The sequence below is a fragment of the Delphinapterus leucas genome, chromosome 12 (genome assembly GCF_059928025.1).
Source record: "Delphinapterus leucas isolate spDelLeu-1000000601 "Yukka" chromosome 12, BTC_Dleu_Yukka2, whole genome shotgun sequence".
NCBI classification, from domain to species: domain Eukaryota; kingdom Metazoa; phylum Chordata; class Mammalia; order Artiodactyla; family Monodontidae; genus Delphinapterus; species Delphinapterus leucas.
In genome coordinates this window covers 88024935-88048259 of record NC_143140.1, presented here as the reverse complement: position 1 = coordinate 88048259, position 23325 = coordinate 88024935, and the positions used below count along the sequence as shown (strand labels likewise).

Genomic DNA, 23325 nt, shown 5'->3' with positions numbered 1-23325 from the left:
TCTAATCTGTTATAGACTAACACACTTATGAAATAAAGATGAATTGCTAGAAAAATGAAATGAAAAAAAACAACAAAGACATGCAAAATACAAGCCAGATAGTGGTTGCCAGGGATGGGGGAATAGGGAGTAGTTATTTACTGGGTATGGAGTTTCAGTTTTACAAGATGAAAAGAGTTCTGGAGATGGATGGTGGTGACGGTTGCACAATGTGAATGTAGTTAAATGCCACTGAACTGTGCACTTAAAAATGGTTAAGATGGGGCTTCCCTGGTGGCGCAGTGGTTGAGAGTCTGCCTGCCGATGCAGGGGACACAAGTTCGTGCCCCGGTCTGGGAAGATCCCACATGCCGCGGAGCGGCTGGGCCCGTGAGCCATGGCCGCTGAACCTGCGCGTCTGGATCCTGTGCTCCGCAACGGGAGAGGCCACAACAGTGAGAGGCCCGCGTACCAAAAAAAAAAAAAATGGTTAAGATGGTAAATTTTATGTTATGTGTATTTTACCACAATTAAAAGTATTTTAAAAAATACAAACCCCAATTTTTTTTTTTTTTTTTTGCGGTACCCAGGGCCCTCACTGTTGTGGCCTCTCCCGTTGCGGAGCACAGGCTCCGGACGCGCAGGCTCAACGGCCATGGCTCACGGACCCAGCCGCTCCGCGGCATGTGGGATCTTCCCGCACCGGGGCACAAACCCGCGTCCCCTGCATCGGCAGGCGGACTCCCAACCACCGCCCCACCAGGGAAGCCCAAACCCCAATTTTTTACTAGATTAATAGAACTGTGGAGATCTATTCTAAAAGTTTCCAAATGTTTACTCTCAATTTCTGTAATTAAATTGTTATAGACCAGTTCAAATAGCTCACAGACAACACGAGTCTGAGGACCACACTTTCAGTAACACTGGTCTAATATATTTAGGTTTGCTTAAATTATCTCATGCTCCAATACTGTTATCATTATTTAATCAAAAAATCTGAATTATGCTTCTTTTCTTTAGTTCACTCAACAAATATTTATTGAGTTTTAAGTCCTGTGCTGGGTATGTAGGATACAGAGATGAGTAAGATGTAGTGTGATATTAAGAATGATTTCTTGGGGATTGACATATGTGCACTAATATGTATAAAACAGATAACTAATAAGAACGTGCTGTATTAAAAAATTAAATTTAAAAAAATAATTTCTTGGCACAGAAATAAAATATAGTTAACTTGTAAACACTATTTGACATATAAATGCTTAACACCACATGGGATGTATGGGATGTTAGACCTTCTGAATCAGCATATATCAAGATCACCTAGAAAACTCAAGTATATATATATGCTTCAGCATACCATGCATCCACTGCGTTAGAACCTCCAAAAGTTGGACACGGGTATGTAGTATTAATAAACTTCCCTGGGCCATTCTGGTACAGCCAGTTCAGGGGCCAGCATTTAGAAACAATAGCTCAAACATGTGATATAGACATGTTCCAGCATTTTCTTGCGGCAGTAGCAATGAGTACTGCCAGACCTCAAACAAGAGTAGAATGAAGAATCACTGCTTTTTTAGTCCTTTTTAAAAAAATTAATATTATGATGATTTGGTACATTTTTTTTAGTTCTTTAGTCAGTTCATCAACACCTCACTTTAAAAGTATACTCAGACTTCCAGTTCCAGACAAGTAGGAATTCACCAGCTCCTTCCTATTCCTCCTCTTACAACTAAAAAACCCTGGATGTAGCACCACAAACAAACATAGGAAGATTCTGAAAGGTGGAAAGAAGAAAGTGGACTGGCTAGGGACCTCTGGACTTGAACAACATGGCAATGAGTCCATGGGGTTTTTTTTTGCCTCTCACTTATCCCAGAGTGCCAGAAAAGGCTGCAACCTGCAACCATGAACACCCTGGAACCTGGCACACCCTAAGAAAAGCCTACTCCCTCTATCCAAAGGTAGAGGGTGGCCTCGTGGAACAGAAACCTTCTTACCATAGTAGCCCTCCTCCAGCCACACACCAATGGATAAACCGCCCTGCCCCTCCGCATGGCCATTGGTGAGGCTAAGGTGGAGAGCTGGACCTTTTAACATCACGTGATCTCCACGTGACAGCAACAATACAAATCAGTCCTCTGATTCATCCATGGAGTTGGTGTCAACAAGGGCAGAGCAGGAGGCTGAAGTGCCACCCTCACCCAGGGGCAGTGAGGTGGTAAGAGATGGTATAAATGGATCTCCTACTTTTTCTGGGGTGGCATCAGCCGAGCCAAGAGGGAGCTGAATTTTCAACCCTACCTGACAGCAACAAGGAGGAACAAGGTAGTAAGAGGCAGTGCTAGCCAGAACTCAACTCCCCTACACTCCAACGCTAGTGTCAGTGGAGCATAGCAAGGAGCTGAACTATCACCCCCACCTGGCACCAGTGAGGTGATGCAGGTTGGCACCCTGCTTTCACTGCATGGTGGTAAACTTCCCTCTCCACTCACACCTGTGCACTAAAACAAAAGGGATGACTTCCTGCTAATACGATTAAGACCCATAGTCTCACAACATAATACCCAACATGTCCAGAATACAATTTAAAACTCACTCAATTGTACCAAGAACCAGGACAGTCACAACTTGAATGAGAAAAATCAATCAAGAGATGATAACACCAAGATGACTCAGATGTAGGAGTAACCTGACAAGACTTTTAAAGCAGTCATCATAAAAATGCTTCAATCAAAAATGAACAATTATGAACTTTCTTGAAACATGGAAAAAATAGAAAACCTTTGCAAAGAAACAGACAAGATTAAAATGAACCAAATGGAAAATATAGAACTGAAAAATACAGTAACCAAAATAAAAACCTCTCAGATAGACTTATTGGAGATGACATAGGAAACAATCAGTCAATACAGAAACAAATCAATGGAATTACCTGGTCTGAAGAACAGGTAGAAAATAGACCCCTGCCCCCAAAAAAGCCTCAGAGATCTGAGGAACAATAACAAAATATCTAAATTCAGTCCCAGGAAAGGAGGAAAAGTGTGGGATTTGAAAAAATACTCAAAGAAATAGTGCCTGAAAATTCCACAAGTTTGACAAAAGGCATAAACCTACAAATTTTCACTAAGACACATCAAAATCAAACTTCCAAAAGCAAAAAACAAAAAAAGTCTTGAAACCAAGATTAGGGAAATACAAATTAGAGAAATACAAATTAAAACCACAATGATGTAACTACACACCTGTTAGAAAAGCTAAAATTTTAAAATAATAGTAAGATGAAGTGCTTGTGAGGATGTAGAGCAACTGGAACTCTGGTAGATTGCAGTTTGAAATGTAAAATGGTACATTGACCCTAGAAAATTGTTAAGTGGCTGCTTATAAAAACTAACAAGCACTTACCATTCAAGTCCACAATTTAACTTTTAGACTTATCCCAGAGAAATGGGAACATATGTTCACATATTAACCTGTTCACAAATGAACATTCATAGCAGCTTTATTCATAATAGCCAAAAAACTGAAAAACACCAAGTGTCTTTCAATAGGTAAATGGTTAAACAAACCTGGTACATCCATGCAATCAAGTACTACTAACAAAAAGCCATGAGGGCTTCCCTGGTGGTGCAGTGGTTAAGAATCCTGCCAATGCAGGGGACACAGTTTCAAGCCCTGGTCTGGGAAGGTCCCACATACCGCAGAGCAACTAAGCCCGTGCGCCAGAACTACTGAGCCTGCGCTCTAGAGCCCGTGAGCCACAACGACTGAGCCCATGTGCTGCAACTACCGAAGCCCATGCGCCTAGAGCCCATGCTCTGCAACAAGAGAAGCCACTGCAATGAGAAGCCTGTGCACCGCAACAAAGAGTAGCCCCTGCTCACAGCAACTAGAGAAAGCCAGAGTGCAGCAGCGAAGACCTAACCCAGCCAAAAATAAATAAATTAAATACATAAATTTTTTTTAAAAAACGAATGAACTATTGATACAGGTAACAACCTGGGCGGACCTCAAGGACATTATGCTTAGTGAAAAAAAGGCAATCTCAAAAGGTTACATTCTGAATGATTCCTTGTATATAACATTCTTAAAAAGACAAAATCTAGAGATCGAGAACAGAATTGAAGGTGGGACTTGGAGAAATATAAAAGAGGCTTCTTTGGGGCAATGAGATAGGTCTCTATCTTTATTGTGGTAGTGGTTACACAAATCTACATATAAAATCACATAGAATAATATACACAGACACAAATCAATGCCTGTAAAAATTGTGAAAACCGAGTAAGATCTGTTAATATCTTACATGTTAATTTCCTGATTTTGATATTTTCTTATAATTGTATAAAATGTCACCATTGAAAGAAGCTGAGTGAAGCATACACAGGACGCTATGTACAGTTTTTGCAAATTTCTGTGAATTATTTCAAAATAAAACTTTTTTAAAAAGAGATTATAGCTAGATCTGAAACAGTTAAGTTAGGCAATGCATTTCTAAAATGAACTTGTTGTATTTCTGTTACCCTAAATCTTTTAAGGCTGACATTTATAATTCTATTACATTAAAAAATAGAAATAAATCAAGCATGATATTTATAATAATGTAGAATATACACATTATACAAAGGAAAAGCCCTCCATTGAAGAATCCCAAAATGATATTAGTAATTGTATTAGAAAAACAAAACTGTAGGTGATATTTCTTTCTTTTTGGTAAAGATATTTCTTTCTTTTTGGTGGTTATTTTATAATAAAAGGAAATGATAACTATGTAAGGGAAGAGCTATTCTATGACAGGTATTGTGTTAGACTTGTTACATTACCATCCGATTTGTTCCTTATAATCTAAAACTTAACAGATGTTATTCCCATTGTACAGATGAGAAAACTGAATATCTGAAAATGTGGGTTATTAGTCCAAGCTTTACTAATCCTAGTAATTAATAAATTAAGCAGTTGGAATTTGAGCTTCAGAGCCAATGCTCTTCTTTCCACTATATAATGTGAATATGGGGAAAATTTACGATAGGTAGTGTTAAGTTAGGAAAACAGTATAAAATGTATGGTATCACCACAACTTCAAAAACACTGTATGCATTTAAATAGCAATGGCCATTGTATTAGGAAGATGGGATTATAGGTAATTTTCTTTTTTCTTTTTAAAAAAACTACAATTTCAATTAAAATGTTTTTAGAAGTCTAATTTTAAATATTAAAAATTTTCATGTAAAGTACTTTTATATTTCTCCTTTTCTTTTCATATTTACCTTGAGATAAGACAAGTTAGCTATAGAGAAGGACTGCAAAATTAGATATGAATATGAAATCAAGGACCGCCACATATTGCAGGACTACTGTGAATAATTATACTTTTAATCCCTTAGTCAGCTATTATTTTGTGCACTTGGACAGGCTTCGTTTGGACTGAGGATATTTTCTTTGTGAGCTAATATATTTTTTAAGGAAATTCTGTCCATGAAATCAGATTTTTAAAAAATTCGAGCGCTTTTCAATTTCTTAACTACACATTAAAATTTACTGTGACTGAATGGTTGTATCGGTTTACTAGGCCCCAGAGGAGTTCATGGTAAAAATCCTTGAATGAGGAAAAACAATTTATTAGATGGGATTCTGCACCCATTTTAATTAACAGTCATAAATTGAAGTTACTTTATATGTTTTGTCACATACCTTTGTAATTACCAGACAAAGTTCAAATAAATTTTTAATCATCAAGTCACTGATGATAATCAGGAGGCATTCTATGACAGAGGCTTTTATACCATCCAGGAATCACTTTTGGAACAGCAGTCCTATATGTTTTGAGAAATATTTTCTAAATTTTAGAAGCCTTTTCTGTCACTCAGCCTGGGCAGCCCGATCCTGCAGAGATTCAGAGACAGCAGCAGGCTAAGAGGAGGGCTCTTGCCAAAAAACGAGCCCAAGAACAGCTCAGACCACGAACACCCGAACCCGTGGAAGGCAGAAAGCATGTAGATGTACAGACAGGTATGTGGGCCCGCCATTGGCATGGTGGCTCCTGGGTGTGCTTGGTTTTCTAAGTCAGTTCATTTTATTTGGCCTTTATATTATTTATGTATCTGTTATGCTGTCCAGTACTTCCCCAGTCACATGGTAGGAGAAGTCCCTTCATTAAACAAACTCATAGACTATATATTATTATTATATTGGGTATGGCTGAAAGTATGAGATGGGGTTTTTGAAAAAAGAATTTAATGACCAAATTAAGTTCTCTCTTAGCCCTTTTCACATATTCTATTCTCAAACTGGCATTATTTCTTACTTTTTATAGCCCAACATGAATCAGTGTTGGACCAACAGGAGAGGACAGCAATCTAGTTTTATTTTGGTGTTTTGTCTTTTGACGGGAGTAAACCCATTTAGATCTGAGTCCCCCACTTCTCTCACCATGGCCTCTTCTTGTCTCTCCTTTTGTTCTCCATTCGCTTTGCATACTCCCCAGGGCCATTCGGGCTCTCCTAGGCTAGTGCCAGGCTTTTCCTGCTTGTTTGACTGTTGTCAGCTGTGGAGGCTTACCTAGACCTATAGGGTCTAGCTGTGTTGTTGACAGAATCTTGATAGTCAAACAGTACTTGGTGTTCTCCTTGGACCAGCGTAACTACTCGGCATTCACCTTGCACCCTGCCAAGATGGTGAGTGGATTCATCTGAGATACTTCTGGATAATAAGGATGAAAGGAAGAGGACCATTCCGTGTTTTTTCCCTACGTTGAGGCCAAGTCTAGAATGCGTATATGTCTGTGATTAGCCAACATAGTTGTAATTCTGAGAGAGCTAAATTTTAGTGTTTATTTATACCATCAGAATATTAAGTGATGGAATAGCAGGTACTTTTTGTTGAGTATTTCTTATATCTCAGAGACTATACCAGGTCCTTTTCCTATGTATCTCCTTTATTATTGCAAAGACTCCATGTGACTGATAATTATGATCCCTTTTACACATAAAGAAATTGAGGCCCAAAGAGGGTGTAATTTGGCTAGGTTCTGTGTTCAACATCTGACTCCGATTCTCGTGTTCTTTGTGTGATACCATACTGCCCTTGCCTCATATAAATTATTCCTAAGGTGAAATTTGGTTTCATATGTCTGTTTATAATATGTAGGCTAGAGGGAACATCAGGTAACACAGTGACATGGTGCATAGCTTTTTTAAATATCCAGGAATTTTCAAATCTTTGTAAGTTGACTATCTTAGGATTCATTAAATAAATGGATTGTTAACTTTGCATCCTGTGTTATACTTTGTGTCTTACGTACATCTATGGTTTCATGCTCTTCTTTAGTTCTGTTTTCAAATACAAAGCACAGTGCTTTCTCAACATTTAATTAATGTTCTAGCCTGAGTGACTCTACAGTCTTCCAAATATTATAAAAACGCTTAGTACACTGTGTGAATTGAACCCCACATTTGAGTACTTTTATTCCAAGACTTGTTTTCTGATCCATTCAGTTCTATTTTGAAGGGACTGTAGTTTCAAATACTTGAAATAGACCATAATTTCAAACTCAATGTATATGGTGTTCTCTTAGAATTATACCTTGAAGAAATTGCTGACCGCATAATAGAAGTTGATATGGAATGCCAAACAGATGCATTTTTGGACAAACCACCAACACCGCTCTTTATTCCTGCCAAAACTGGCAAAGATGTGGCCACCCAAATTCTAGAAGGAGAGGTATAGTACATTATTGGACTTTCCTCTATCTTCTTTATAAATAGTTAAAGTTAGGTTTACTTAAAAGCTTAACATGAATACAAACCACTTCACAGTCAAGAAGATTCTACTTAGTGCATTTCTTTCCAAATTTATCTATAATAGTTTTATCCTGAGCTACCCAGAAATGTTTTTTTTAATTATTTTTTAACATCTTTTTTAGAGTATAATTGCTTTACAATGGTGTGTCGGTTTCTGCTTTATAACAAAGTGAATCAGTTATACATATACATATGTCCCCATATCTCTTCTTGCATCTCCCTCCCAATCCTACCCCTTCTTGCATCTCCCTCCCTCCCACCCTCCCTATCCTACCCCTCTAGGTGGTCACAAAGCACCGAGCTGATCTCCCTGTGCTATGCGGCTGCTTCCCACTAGCTATCTATTCTACGTTTGGTAGTGTATATATGTCCATGCCACTCTCTCGCTTTGTCCCAGGTTACCCTTCCCCCTTCCCGTATCCTCAAGTCCATTCTCTAGTAGGTCTGCATGTTTTTAAATACCATAATCTCATTTTCCCTCTTTGCTGTTCAGAAATAAAAATTTTTAGAAATGTTTTTAGAATATTTACATATTTAATTTTTGTGTGTTTGCATACTTGCTTAATATATGAATATAAGGTAGATTTGTACCAAATAAAAGTAATATCTCTGGTATAAAAAGTTCCACTGTTAGTTCCTTGTAGATTACATAAATTTTATGAAGATAATCTATGTTAGGAAAATAATCCTAAAATAATTACATTTTCGTATCAGTGTGGAATGCATAAATAGGCCAGTTTATGAAATTGAAGAAGAGAAGGCAATCCTTATGTACATAATGACTTCAGTGAGATTTAAGATTCGAAGGAATTTGAAAGTACTGTCGTTGAAATTGGGAAATAAAGTAAGTTTTCATAATCTACATAGAAGGGTATATTTGCCTCGAAATCCTAGAGATGAATCGCCAAAATATCCATTATTCTTGTTCCTTTGTTCTTCGAACCGTTATCAAAACGACCAGTAAAAACTGAGCAGAAAAGGCAGAGAACAAAAAAGACGGATATTTCCCTTGGGTTTCAGAGTTTTATCTGAAAATTGTTGAGTATCGAGGTTCATTCTGATGATTGCATAGGTCTTTTTATAACTTAGACTCAATCATTTTTTGCTTGTAAACAGCCTGTGTGCCCTTCAGGCTATTTTGAGGATCAGAAACCATAAATAAAACACCAGCACGGTGTCTGGCACAAAGAAGACACTCAATAAATAGTATCCTGTTATTGCTACTCTTCCGGATATTTTTTCACTGAGCCTTTGGTTCAGGATTACAATTTTAAACTTGCTTTGTTTTGTGTGTTTAAGCTCTTTGACTTTGATCTTGAAGTTAAACCAATGTTAGAAGTTTTGGTGGGAAAGACCATCGAGCAGTCTCTTCTGGAAGTAATGGAAGAAGAAGAGTTGGCGAACCTGCGGGCCCGTCAGCGCGCACATGAGGAGTTACGCAACGTCGAGCTTGCGGAAGTTCAGCGACTTGAAGAGCGGGAGAGGCGACACCGAGAGGAAAAAGTATAGAATTTTAGTTTCTCTCTTAGATTTTGGTTATTTAATAGACTATGTTCAAAATCACATGTAGTATGAACAGAGCTCAAGATCTTTGCAAACATATAGAAAAGACCTGTAGTAATTGTTGCTCAGGTCTGTCCTGTAGATCACAGATCTTTCCTGGACTGAATTACGTTTTTAAATTCCAGTTTACATAAATGTACCTACACAGAGTTCCCGAAGTTCCTAAATGTAACAATTTAAATTACATATGTTCCAGTGAAAGGCACTCTTAAATATCAAGAGTGCTAGAGAAAGAAATAACGTCAATTTGCCCCAAGTCAGTGGCAGAGAAGGTGGCAGGAAAAAGTGGAGTATCTTTGGGTAGGTGGGCAGTAAGAAGCAGAAGATCTGCCTAGAATTCTGCATCTTCTTCTCTGTGGTGAGCCTTGCTCCACATCTGTAGAGTCTACTACTTGGGTCTTTATAAAATATTTATACTTGGGTCTTTATAGAATATTTCTCTAGATTAGAGGTTTTTAGAACCTTTAATAAGAAAAGTTTTAGAATCCAATTTTTAAAATATGCCAGAAACCTCTAGTTAGGAAGCACGAGGCTCAGTAATCTTTAGATAAGAGTCTGTCTGGGTTTGGCAATAACTGTCACCCTGTATTAAACACTGGCTGGATAAATGATGAAGGAGTTCCCAAACACCTGAAAGGGCTCAAAGAGTCTAGCTTACCACGCAGAATAGCTTAGTTGTCGGGACATTCTACCCAAAACCTAGTCAAATGGACTTTCAGTTCTCCTCCAAAGTGAATAATTAATTGTGTAGAGAGCATAGGGCTGATGGTAAAGATTGTGCAAATGCACGATTATTTGTTCACAATTACAAAATGAACACTGACAGAATTAGCTTTGTTGAAATAATTGGTGAAGGCTCTATCAAAAAAAAGTTAAATTTGTTTATTTACTGTTAGGAAATACATTTTAAAAAATGAAGTCTACAAATCATCTAGATTTATATTTGCTTAAACTTTGAAAATAGATTTAATTAGAAAATATATTAATGTTCCCACTTGTACATAGGAGTAGAGAATAGTTCATTAGCTTCACAGGTTTCATATGAGCTACAAGAAGCAACAACAAAAAGAGGTTTTATAATTTTCTGAACTTTATGAACTCAAAGAATCATTACAAATGAGATAATTCATTGGCCCAAGTTTTTAATCAAAGATATCTAAGCAACTGTAATTTTCATATCAGCAGTACTTTAAAATACTAATTAAAAATAAGTATAACTATTATTATTCTTTGATATCAGCCACACAGTCAAACATGTATATCTTGAAATTATTTTACTTGAAAATGGATCAGGAAACAAATTTTACCTTAAGCTTCATCTCCTCTGAATTCAGTACCTACCTAGCTGTTGAAATTCATTCAAATCTTGATGAAAAACATGAACTGGTAATAGACACCTCTCTGTTCATTTTTGGATACAAATATAAGTCCAAATTCTTCCGCTCACTAGAGTCAGCATTTGGGGAAGACGTAATAGCTGAATAACCACCTGTGGCGGCGTTTTTCTCTGGGCAGGAACGTCGTAAGCAACAGCAGTGGCAGGTGGTTCACAAGCATGATGAGACTGCACAGAAAATCGCCGCCCAAGCGTTTGCACAGCGTTACCTGGCCGACCTTCTCCCTTCTGTTTTCAGCAGCCTCAGGGATGGAGGCTACTTTTATGATCCTGTTGAAAGAGGTCTGTGGAGGTCTTCGTTAGATTAGCTGTCTAACAATAAGCATCCTCTTCATGGTTCAGATTTATCGCGTGCCCATTTTTATTTTGAATTGGAATCTTTCTATCTCTGAAACAAATTTTAAAATCAATTACAGTTGTTTTAAGAAAGAACTGTCACTAGTAAGAGGTGCATTATAAAGATCTTGATTTTAGGATGTTTACTTTCATTGAGAAACAACATTGGATAGTAGAAAGAAATACGGACTTGATGTCAAAAACTTGAGCTTGAATCCCAGTTTTATCATTAACTAAGCTCTGTGACCTTCAGTCTCCTCCTGTGTGACACGAGGATTATTTAGGAGCTGAACATCATAATGTAAATAAAACCTAAACGCGGGCTTTTCCACCCAATACGTACTGTAGCATAGTGCAGCCCGTGGTTGGTTGAAGCCGCAGATGCAGATCTGCAGATACAGAGGTCTGCCTGTGAAGTCATATGCAGATGTTTGGCTGTGCCTGCGGTCAGCAGCCCCAACCGCCATGTCCTTCAAGGGTCAGTTGTGTATGGAATCTATATGCGTAAGTAGTTGTCGCTAAGTTTCTTTCAGTAGACTTCCTATCGCAATCAAAATCTCTTTGGGGACAGCTAGTGAGGTTATGTAATGAGGTGTTTATACTATCCCAGGCATTGTATTAAGTGTTGGAGGCTTCAACAACAACCAAACCAACCTGATCTCAGCCTTGATAGAACCCGTACCTGTTAGCCATCTCCCAGCATCCCCTCAGAGCCACTCTCTTCAGCTTGGTGTGGCCAAACGGAGGGGAAGAGTTGGCACTTTTTCACTGCCGCCCTCCTTCCTCGGGTTCAAAAGCACTTACATCCATGTTGCTTTGTACACAGGTCCTATTTCAAATGGCTAATACCGTCTGAGGGCAGATATTAGCCATGTCAGTTTTCAACGATGACACACTGAATTCAATACATAAGGGTCAGGTTACAGACAAATATTATTAGTTTACATTTCTATTGTACTTCGCAATTTTTGTCGTGTTTTTCACACATGATGCCGTTTGGCCCATCCGAAAGGGCTGTGAGGGAGGGAGTACGGCAGATTAAGTCCCATTTTTCAGAAGTAGAAACTGAAGCTCAGAGAACTTGAATTGCTCTTGGACACTCAGGGGGTGCTTAGGTCTGCACTGACTGGGACTCTGACTCCAGGTCCAGTGCCCTTGCCATGCTGCCAGCTTCCCGGGGTCCAGCTGGGCCTCTTGCTGTTAGTCACAGAGGCCAGCAACCTTTTCTGCGTTCATGGGTTGCTGGAAAAGTCAGTTATAGGTCATTTAAAAGCTTGCAAAGGAGATTCATGCTTCAGATTAAGACTCTTTATAGTAGTGAATATATATTCTATCACACCCTCTCTTGTCACCCACTGAAAAATAATTAGGTGCCTGCCCCCAAAAAAAGCCTTTTTTTTTGGCCATGCCGCACGGCATGTGGGATCATAGTTCCCCAACCAGGGGTCGAACCTGTGCCCCCTGCAGTTTAAGTGCAGAGTCTTAACCACTGCACCTCCAGAAAAGTCCCCCAAAAAAGCCATTTTAAAACATTAAAATGTATATTGTAAGGGACCTTTTTTTTTCTTTTTTTTTTTTTTTGCGGTACGCGGGCCTCTCACTGTTGTGGCCTCTCCCGTCGCGGAGCACAGGCTCCGGACGCGCAGGCTCAGCGGCCGTGGCTCACGGGCCCAGCCGCTCCGCGGCATGTGGGATCTTCCCAGACCGGGGCACGAACCCACGTCCCCTGCATCGGCAGGCGGACTCTCAGCCACTGCGCCACCAGGGAAGCCCAGGGACCATATTTTTTAAAGGCTTACACCATAGAGTAGATTTCCATTTCAATTTGAACAAATTTATCACTAATGGAAACACCTCGTTTCTGACCCATTTCTACATGGCCTTCTTAGATGCCCTCTGACCCTTACCTCTGAATCTTGATCCGCTTCTGTCGTCCCCAGGCTTCAGCTGGGCTTCAGATGGAGGTGCCAGCGTTGCTCAGTCCTGGCTTTGCATTGCATTTGGATTGGAGTTCTGCTCCCAGTTCCACACCCCCTGCTTCCACACCCCCCCCCGCCTCCTTGATTCATCTCACGTTGCACCTATAAAGTCAGTTCTAACACCTTTGACTCCAAGGAAGGCCTCATAGTTCTAAAAATACTGTTTCTACTGCAATTGAACGGAAATAGACCAGAAGATATATAGAGAATGTGGTAACAACAAAAGTGATGCTGTATGAGTCTATTTGACATTTTATAATAAGAAAACAATATTGATGTATCTGTAACATTAGGGGAAAGCACAGATTCTTCCAATCTATAATGATTCCTAAAAATCACTTAATGAAGTTAACTTTTTAAATTACAGATATTGAGATAGGATTCCTTCCATGGCTAATGAATGAAGTTGACAAAACCATGGAGTGCAGCATGGTTGGAAGAACAGTGGTTGACAGTAAGTTCTTTTATTTTATTATTTGAAAGTCATCTCTGAAATTTTTCAGTAGAAAGAATATATTGAAGAAAGATATTTTAAAGTTTTGGTTCTTAAATTTTCAGTATATCAATTATATTAACAAAGGTACATATTTTTACCCTCAATATTAATTTTGGTTCTTTTATAATTTGATCAGAATTAATATCTTCTGTCATTACTTTATAAATTATATTCTGTTAAAACGGGCATTGAATATAATGCATATTTAGCGAATTAAGTGGCACAGAAGGTAAGTATGTTGACTTTATATAAAAGGTCATGATACAGGGAAGGGACGAGGGCTGGTGAATATTTTGTACTCATCTGTAAGTCAGCATTATAACTACCAAAATACGAAAAATCACAGTGATTTCTGCACCTATAATTTCTCAGTGTTGATTCGTGAGGTGGTTGGGAAACGACTGAGCCTGTATGAGCGTAAGGAGGACAGGCACTCTTCTCTGAAACCTGAGGATGGGCTCAGTGGTCCTGGAGGAATGAGAGACCCACCGGTGGGCTACGAGTTCCAGGATCACGGTGCATCACAGGCACAGAGGCCACTTCCAGACACAGACTCCCTGCAAAGAACACCGTATGATGCAAGGTATATGGAGAGAGTGTCATCCCAAGACAGGAAGCTTATGGAAGAAGAGGATGAGCAAACAAATGAGGAAGTCCTTCAGGAGTGAAAAACTGTTGCAATAGAGGGGAGCTTCGGAGCCGTGGAACCCATCAGCAGCCAGTCAGCTTTGCTAGCAATCAGGTAACGATGCGCGAGTCCCCTCAGGTTAGGCACTAGGTTGTGTTTAGTCAACATGTCTTCTTGTCTGATGGACTGAGCAAATCAAATACGTTGAAATAATAAAACTAATTTTTTTAATGAAACTTTATTTAATAGTAGACTATTTAGAAGCTATATTATAACTCTAATGAGAATTATGTCTAATTACAAGCTTCCCATTACCAGTATATATAACTAGTGAATGTATTTTTCCTTAGCCCTTCCATCGCCACTGTGTAACTAATATATTTTTACTTACTCTTCCCATTACCACTATGTATAGCTAATATACTTTTCCTTAGTTTTGTGGTTTCGTTCTTTTTTTAGTAAGTATGCTATTTAATGTTAGATATCAGTGCTGTCAGCCATTGAGCTTTTCTTCTCTGCAGAAAAACTGTTTAACTTACTCTAACCAAGAATCCCTAAATGTTGGGTAACTGAAAGCTAGAGTGCTCTCTCCTTGCAAAGACCAAGAAGTGTACCCATATTGTATGAAATTAAACAGATAGTTACCCCTTCAATCTTCAGTCTTCAAGTAATGCTCCAGGGGTTCTATGAATTAGTAATATGCTCTCATCTAGTTTTTCACATTCCTGCTATTAAAAAATTTCAGGCAATGCCAATAAAGCTAAAAGTCCCTCCTCAGAGACGACCACTGTCATCCATCAGGTGTGTACCTTCCAGGCCTTTTTCAAGATATTTTTATAGATATAGATTTGAACACCTGGAAATATATGGAATGTATTATTTGCATTTTTCACCTAACAGTATATCTTAGACCTTTCAACATTAGTACCTATAAATCTCTTTTTAAAATATGGTAAGATATTACCTAGTATGACTGTGTTATAGGGAATTACCATTTGACTTTTTAATCTGAACTTCTCTGGTGAATTTACCTGCACTATTGAAAATCACAGATATTTTATTTCTGAAGTTATGTTCATCTTTAATCACTGAAGTCTTCTGAAGCTTTAGGTAGATATAGTCTGTTTTTCTCAGAATATTTATAAATATATAATATTTATAAATATATATAAATATTTATAAATATATAAGCTATTTGAAATAGCTTGCAGTTATTAACACACTTACCTTAGTTTCTTTTTCCCTTTAAAGATTTTTTTTGATGTGGACCATTTTTAAGGCCTTTATTGAATTTGTTACAATATTGCTTCTGTTTTATGTGTTTTGGTTTTTTGACAACAAACCATGTATCGTCTTAGCTCCCCGAACAGGGATCAAACCTGCACCCCTTGCATTGGAAGGCGAAGTCTTAACCACTGGACTGCCAGAGAAGTCCCAACCTTAGTTTCTTTTTAAATTAGGTATTAAAAATATATAAGAACATCTTTCTCAATTTGTAAAAAGAACTGCACTGTACGTCTCTATAGCATCTTTCATGATTCTCAAGCTAATTCCCCACATATTATAACCCCACATCATTTTAACCTCAGAGCAACTTCTGCAGTGTATGTGACAATATTTTTATTTTCATTTTCAATCAATCTTTGGTTTGTTCAGCCAGCAAACGTTCACTGAGTGCCTTCTGGGTGTGGAGCACCTTGAGGAGGCTGCAGATACAGCCTAGCAGTGGAGCTGAGTGAAGCAGGGGTAAAATGAGGAAACCACAGCTCAGGGGTTTTAAGTGATTTGCCCTAAGTGACAAGCCTAGTAAGTAATGGGATGAAAGCTGGAGCCCAAATCTCCTTCCTTCTAATCTACTATACTTTCTTCTGAACAACCTTGAACCTTTGTGAGGTGCAAAGAATAACTTCAAATAAATTATCGCATTAACAGCATTTTAAAAATTGGAATCACTTCTGTTATTCATTGCTGGGTTAGTTCCATCTTGTTAAACAGTCTTTATGATCCTCCTAAAATTTACAAAATACTAATTTTGGTAGTAAGACCAGGAAATTTTTTTTAATTGGGGTTGTTGTGGATCACTTTTATTATGGATTGTTAAATACCCACAATTTTAAGAATGCTTTCTAGATGGATTTGAGGTTGATTATCTTCTACAATTCTAACCTTCCTTTATAGTAAGCCAGTCCGTTAAACACTTTGCAGATGTTTTGCTAAACATCCAGTTCTGAGCTCTATAATTCCATAAGTTAATTCAGTTTATTAAATATACCTACATCTGTAGACCCCACACTGAAGTTGGTTAAGCTTAACTGCCATCCTGTTCCATCCTAGAGAGAAAAAAAATAGTTGAGAAGTTAGGGCACTGTCCCGTGAAGCCGGTTATATATTATCTGTAGGAAAAAAATACTGAATGGAAACTTTAAATTGGCTATGCTCACATTTGCTAATACTCTTCTTACGAGTTCTGTTCCTTTCTATTTTCAACCAACACTAAGCTAACAGAAGCTAAATAGTGATAAAACGGATAATATGTAATAACTTTATAGAGATTGTCATCCCTGACAAAAATTCCCATATCAGTGAAATAGATCTAAAAGGTAGAAGCGATTTTCTCTAGTGTAGGTATCATGGTGTTTAAGCCATTCTGACTTCTGTTGAGCTGAGGAATATTGGTGTGGGCTGAGAAGTCACTCAGCATCACACGGTGGTGACTGAAAGCAGATGCCAGAGCCAGACTGCCTGGTCCTGAGTTCTTCACCACGCATAAGGGGTTTGCCTCTGTAGTTGGGAAAAAGAACTGTTTTATCAGACTGTGGTTTATTTTGAAAACATGTAGGAGAGTGGAGGTTTTGCAAAAGGAAAAAGTATTTGGACATGATAGTTCCTTTAAAACTCATAATGGGTGTGGGAGAAGTGGCATTTTGCATATCATATCAAAATGTTATGGTACCATAACCATCCGAATGTTAATGGTACTCATTTCTTCTAACCTAAAAAACTTTCATTTTCTTGTCATGTTGTTAAAACATATTAACCACATCAGCTAAATTTTTTATCTATAATTTTAGTTTTCATATGTTTTATTTACTATGCAAAATTTGTTACATTCTGCTTTTCTCTTTTGTTTGTAGGTGAATCACAGAAAGTTTTATTATGTATTCTATAGCTCAATAGCCATAGCCATTTATCTCAGTTTATTTAGCATAAAGGCATTCTGAAGAGGCCCAAATATGGGTTTGATTTCCCCTTAGCCCAATTAACACCTATTGTTTTTTAGCCATAGCTCCTAGGTCTAACCAGAACCAACCTTCTCCAAGCTTCTCCAAGTTTGTTCACAGAGACCCAAACAAAAATGTTACAGATCAGGTGTCACTATGATGAAAAACTACTATTAATGGTATTGGATTGATGTCTCTAATTCTCCCTTTGAATTAGAGCATATTAACCTTTCTGTTTTAGTGCTTTCAACTTACAGATTAAAATTTAATAAATTGATAGCTTAGGTGATGTTTTTCTGTTTTTTATAAACCATGAAAATAGCATAAATGAAATATATGAGTTAAAAGATACAGTAATGGTGTTATAGGTTTGTTTATAAATAAAATCAATCAAGGTATTGAAGTTTGAAATTTCAGTATAAAAATATAACATTTAAAGAATTTTAAATTCTTTTTGAAAATAGAATTTGAAACATTAATACATTTTTATCACAATGTGCATTTATAATTTTTGTAAATTATACATTTTGTTGTTATACATCTTTATTTTTATAATGAGCTTGTGTGTATGGTCTTCTAACATTTTGGATTATATTGATGTCTATTTTTACCACTAGGTGTCAGTAAATCCCTAAAGTAAAGTTGACTTGCCTCCAACGTCATACATAATTTAATGACCCTAAAGAGACCTTGGTAGACAAAGAGTTCAAAAATATATTGTACTCCTTGGAGACTCTAGACCAGGGGTCCCCAACTCCTGGGCCGCGGACCACTACCGGTCCTCAGGCTGTCAGGAGGCGGCCGCACAGCGGGAGGTGGGCAGCGGGCCAGCAAGCAAAGCTTCATCTGCCGCTCCCCGTCGCTCACATCACCGCCTGAACCATCTCACACCTCCCCCATCCCTGGAAAAATTGTCTTCCATGAAACCAGTCCCTGGTGCCAGAAAAGTTGGGGACTGCTGCTCTAGACTCACACTGAATATTTTATCTTGCCCTAAAGTCATCTGCCAGCTCTGCAGGGACTGCAGCAGACTCCACCCTGTACCTCAGACCCTTAAAATGGTAGTGTTAGAATGGACGTTAGCTGTATGTACTCCAGTCTTCTATCCAATACAGCATCCTTAACAGGTGGTCACTTAGTCTTTGTTGAATCCCTAAGGATGGGGCTTTCCCTTTATGAGCTGCCCTAGAATAGTGATTCTATCTTATTTAGTTTTGTCTCCCCAGGCTCAAGCTATGGTAAATACTTAGTCAATTACATTGTTTGACAGTTCTCATTATTAGAAATCTCTTCTACACTGAGTCAAAATCTGTCCCATTATAACCTATTCTTTTTCGTTTATAACCTGTAATCAATTGGCATGATTATGGTGGAGGGAGACAGAATAATTTTATTACCATACCAGCACTGTCCTGTACTCCAATAGTTTTTTCTTTTTTCCAAGTTTTTCTTTCTCCCAATGAAGTACCACCACTGTTCCCAATTATTCCTTGTATGGCATAGTTTTAGAACTACTCACTCTCCATCCTGGTTACTGTTACCTTGAAATTCCTATTTGGTAAAAGTCATCTTAAAACATGTTTCCCAAAATTAGGTATACTACTATAGATATAATCTGACTCAGCAAGGAGTATTGTGGGACTATTATCTCCTATGATTTGGACATCACCAACTCCCTTCTTCTAAATTCAGATATCTAGAAACCTCATTTTTAGAGCATAAGAGAAAGAAAGCCAAAGTGACTCCTGAGCAGTCACAGTGTCCGAGTCCACGCATTTTGCCATGGACCATCTAAAGCTATTCTAACACTGCTACCCAATTTGGCTGTTTATTAACCCCACAGCATATTAGAAGTAGCATATTGACAAGGAGAGAGGGACTGCTATGGGAAGACCGTGGGCTAACATTTGTAAGAAAACAAAGGTAGAAGAAAGGCAGGAAGCAATAGATAGCTCAAAAGGCACAGCAGTCTGGGGCCAAAACTGAATATTCCTCATCAGCTCTTGAGTACGTGATCGCACTACAGCACGGCACAGAGGTTAGGGATGATGGACGAAGCACTACAGCACGGCACAGAGGTTAGGGATGATGGACGAAGCACTACAGCACGGTACAGAGGTTAGGGATGATGGACGAAGCACTACAGCACGGTACAGAGGTTAGGGATGATGGATGAAGCACTACAGCACGGTACAGAGGTTAGGGATGATGGACGAAGCACTACAGCACGGTACAGAGGTTAGGGATGATGGACGAAGCGCTTCTGGAACGGTGGAGTCAGGACCCCTGAAACTCAGCTCCTCCATAAAAGCAATGAGAACACAGGCCAAAATGGTCAAAAAAGTAACATTTTCAGAACTCTAGAAATTAACCAAAGGCTTGCAACAATGAAGAGTATTTATTCAAGAAAAGTAGCTGAATCACAGAAGAGTAAGCTTTGTGGCATTTTAACGTGCCCTATTCCCATCTCATTCTTCCCAGCTCCACAGTAGCCTTGAAAACCAATAGACTCAAAACCACGGTAACTGAGAAAACAAGCAGCCTATCAGCCACTGGAGGGAGCAAAACATGCCCTAGAGCTCTCCGGAAAAGCCATATCCCCAGAAAACTGTCAGTATTTGACCTGTCTGGGGGCTAGCTCCCTGGATAAGTCCTTTTACAGGACTTATCTTTATTTGACCTGACTCAGAGCTTGCTCGGTGAGGAAGGTCCCAACACCGGGGCATTCGTTTAAAAATAAATAAATAATCAGCAGTAATTGTCTAACATCACAGCTGCCTGAGCTGGAAATGCCAGTTGGAGCAAACAGGAGGCTGGCCAAAAAACTTGAAAAGGAAATCTGAGGAATGTGACGTCCACAGGAGGTTTTGAAAAGCTTCAACATATTCCTGGGAATCTATATGTATAGGGTGCTTTGTAGGGCTGTTTGCATGCCCAGGAAAGACCTGGGAAGGCCTTTATCTCTCATCCCTGGCTGACCTTGAGGATCTACACAAGCAGGAGTTAAAAGCTAAGTCAGAGTTGTAAACTGCTGAAATACTGAGGGTGTGTCTCGACACACACAGAGCTCCTCAGCAAAGGGTGTAAGACTTATTGGTTCAGGGCACTTAAGAAATCTCTCTAATCATTAGCTGAACACTAAGCTAACTGAGCAGACTTCAGTGGCAACACAAAGAATACAGACTTTACAGAATTTGTTCAGGAAGGCCATTAAACAGACAAACACCAACCAGAAACCCAGGTTGAAGGGGTAGAGCAAGAATCTGATGTCCAGAGTTACCACATTTTAATTCTTTAAAATGTTCAGGGCCTCTCTGGTAGCACAGTGGTTAAGAATCCACCTGCCAATGCAGGGGACACAGGTTCGAGCCCTGGTCCGGGAAGATCCCACATGCCGTGGAACAGCTAAGCCCACGAACCACAACTACTGAGCCTGCGTGCCACAACTACTGAAGCCTGTGCGCCTAGAGCCCATGCTCTGCAACAAGAGAAGCCACTGCAGTGAGAAGCCCACGCACCGCAACGAAGAGTAGCCCCCGCTCACCGCAACTAGGGAGAAGCCCACGCGCAGCAATAAAAACCCAATGCAGCCAAAAATAAATAAGTAAAATAAAATGTTCAAATTTCAACAAAAAATACACGACATGCAAAGAATAAGAAAGTTTAGCCCATGCAGAAGAAAAAACAAAGCAGTCGATAGAAACTGTCCCTGAGAAAGTCCGAATTTTGAACCTATTTAACAAAGACATTAATCAGCAATTATAAATATGTTCAAAGAACTAAAGGAAACCATGTCTAAAGACTTAAAGTATGAGAATGATTCTCACCCAAGAGTGAATATCAAGAGGTAGAAATCATAAAAAGGAACCAAATAGAAATTCTGGTGTTGAAAAGTACAATAACTGAAATGAAAAATTAACCAGAGGGCCTCAGATGTGAACTGTTAGAAGAAGGAAGCCATGAAATTGAAGTTAAATCAATTGATATTATCCATTCTGAGGAACAGAAAGAAAAATGAATGAAGAAAACTGAATAGAGCCTCAGAGACGTGTGGGACACTATAAGAACGCTGACAGACACATAGTAGGAATCCCAGAAGGAGAGGGAAGAGAGAAAGGGGCAGAAAGAACACTTGAAGAAACCATGGCTGAAAACATCCTCAATTTGATGGAAAAAAAATGTTAATATTTACATCCAAGAAGCTCAGTAAACTCCATGTATAATAAACTCAAAGAGATCCACAATTGCACACATCATAGTCCAACTGCCAAGAGACAGAGACAAAGACAATTCTGAGACAGCGCCACCAGGGAAGCCCCATAGTGGGTTTTTTATATCATTTTTTTCACTGTTTCTCAAGTAACTTGAATTCAAAATAATCAATATGCCACTGAGACATATTTGGGGGCAGCATGCCCTGGGCCTCAACAGCAGCAAGACAAAAATAACTCATCATATACAAGGGCTCCTCAATATTAACAGCTTATTTTTATTCAGTCACCATGGAGGTCAGAAAGCAGTAGAGTGATGTACTCAAAAGTGCCAGAAGAAAAAGGCTGCCATTCAGGAATTTTATATCCAACAAAACTGCTCTTAAAAAATGAAGGAGGGGGCTTCCCTGGTGGCGCAGTGGTTGGGAGTCTGCCTGCTGATGCAGGGGACACGGGTTTGTGCCCCGATCCGGGAAGATCCCACATACCGCGGAGCGGCTGGGCCCGTGAGCCATGGCTGCTGAGCCTGCGCACCCGGAGCCTGTGCTCCGCAACGGGAGAGGCCACAACAGTGAGAGGCCTGCGTACTACAAAAACAAACAAAAAAAAAAAAAAGTGGAGGAAGTAGGCAATCTGAATAAGCTTATATCTATTAAATAAATTGAATCAATAGTTAATAACCTTACAAAACAAAACACCAGGCCCACATGAGTTCACTGGTGAATTCTACCAAACATTTAACACATTATACCAATTCTCTACAATTTCTTTCACATAATAAAAGCAGAGGGAATATTTCCTAACCTACTCTATGAGACCAGCATTACTCTAATACCAAAATCAGACATAGACATTACAAGAAAACTACAGACAAATATCTCTCATGAACCTAGTTGCAAAAATCTGCAGGAAAATATTAGCAAATTGAATTCAACAACGTATAAAAAGAATTATAGGGGGCTTCCCTGGTGGTGCAGTGGTTGAGAGTCCACCTGCCGATGCAGGGGACATGGGTTTGTGCCCTGGTTCGGGAAGATCCCACATGCTGCGGAGCGGCTGGGCCCGTGAACCATGGCCGCTGAGCCTGTGCGTCCGGAGCCTGTGCTCCACAACGGGAGAGGCCACAGCAGTGAGAGGCCCATGTACGACATACACACACACACACACACACACACACACACACACACAAAATATATATATATATATATATATATATATAACTACCAAAATTTATGGGATGCACCTACTTTTTTTGTTTGTTTGTTTGTTTTGGGCCATGCTACGCAGCTTACGGGATCTTAGTTCCCCAACCAGGGATCGAACCTGTACCCTCAGCAGTGAAAGCGTGGAGTCCTAACCACTGGACCACCAGGGATTTCCCTTTGTTTAAAAGAAGAAAGATCTTAAGTCAGTAACCTAACCTTCCACCTAGGAAATTAGATGATGAAGAGTGAAATAAACTCAGAGGAAGCAGAAGGAAGAAAATAATAAAGGTTGGAGTAGAAATAAACGGAGAATAGAAAAACAATAGAATCAATAAAGCCACAAGTTGGTTCTTTGCAAATATCAACAAAATTGACAACCCTTAGCTAGACTGACCAAGAAGACTCAAATTACTAAAATTACAAATGAAAGGATATCACTACCAACTCTACAGTAATAGAAAGGATTATTATGAGAATGTTATGAACAGCTGTATGCTACAAAGTTAAATAACCTT

At 39.0% G+C, this 23325-nt stretch overlaps 1 protein-coding gene across 1 annotated transcript in view; it reads left to right on the top strand.

The window, feature by feature from the left end:
- The window catches only part of RSPH3 (radial spoke head 3), a 55804-nt gene that overhangs the window by 5919 nt on the left and 26560 nt on the right, over positions 1 to 23325 (top strand). The window contains 7 exon segments of the mRNA XM_089921683.1: positions 5844 to 5985; positions 7550 to 7695; positions 9075 to 9278; positions 10854 to 11016; positions 13417 to 13503; positions 13918 to 14188; positions 14190 to 23325. The exon segment at positions 14190 to 23325 is cut by the window's right edge and continues 26560 nt beyond it. Coding sequence (XP_089777809.1) covers positions 5844 to 5985; positions 7550 to 7695; positions 9075 to 9278; positions 10854 to 11016; positions 13417 to 13503; positions 13918 to 14188; positions 14190 to 14229 — 1053 coding nt within the window. The 3' untranslated portion in view covers positions 14230 to 23325.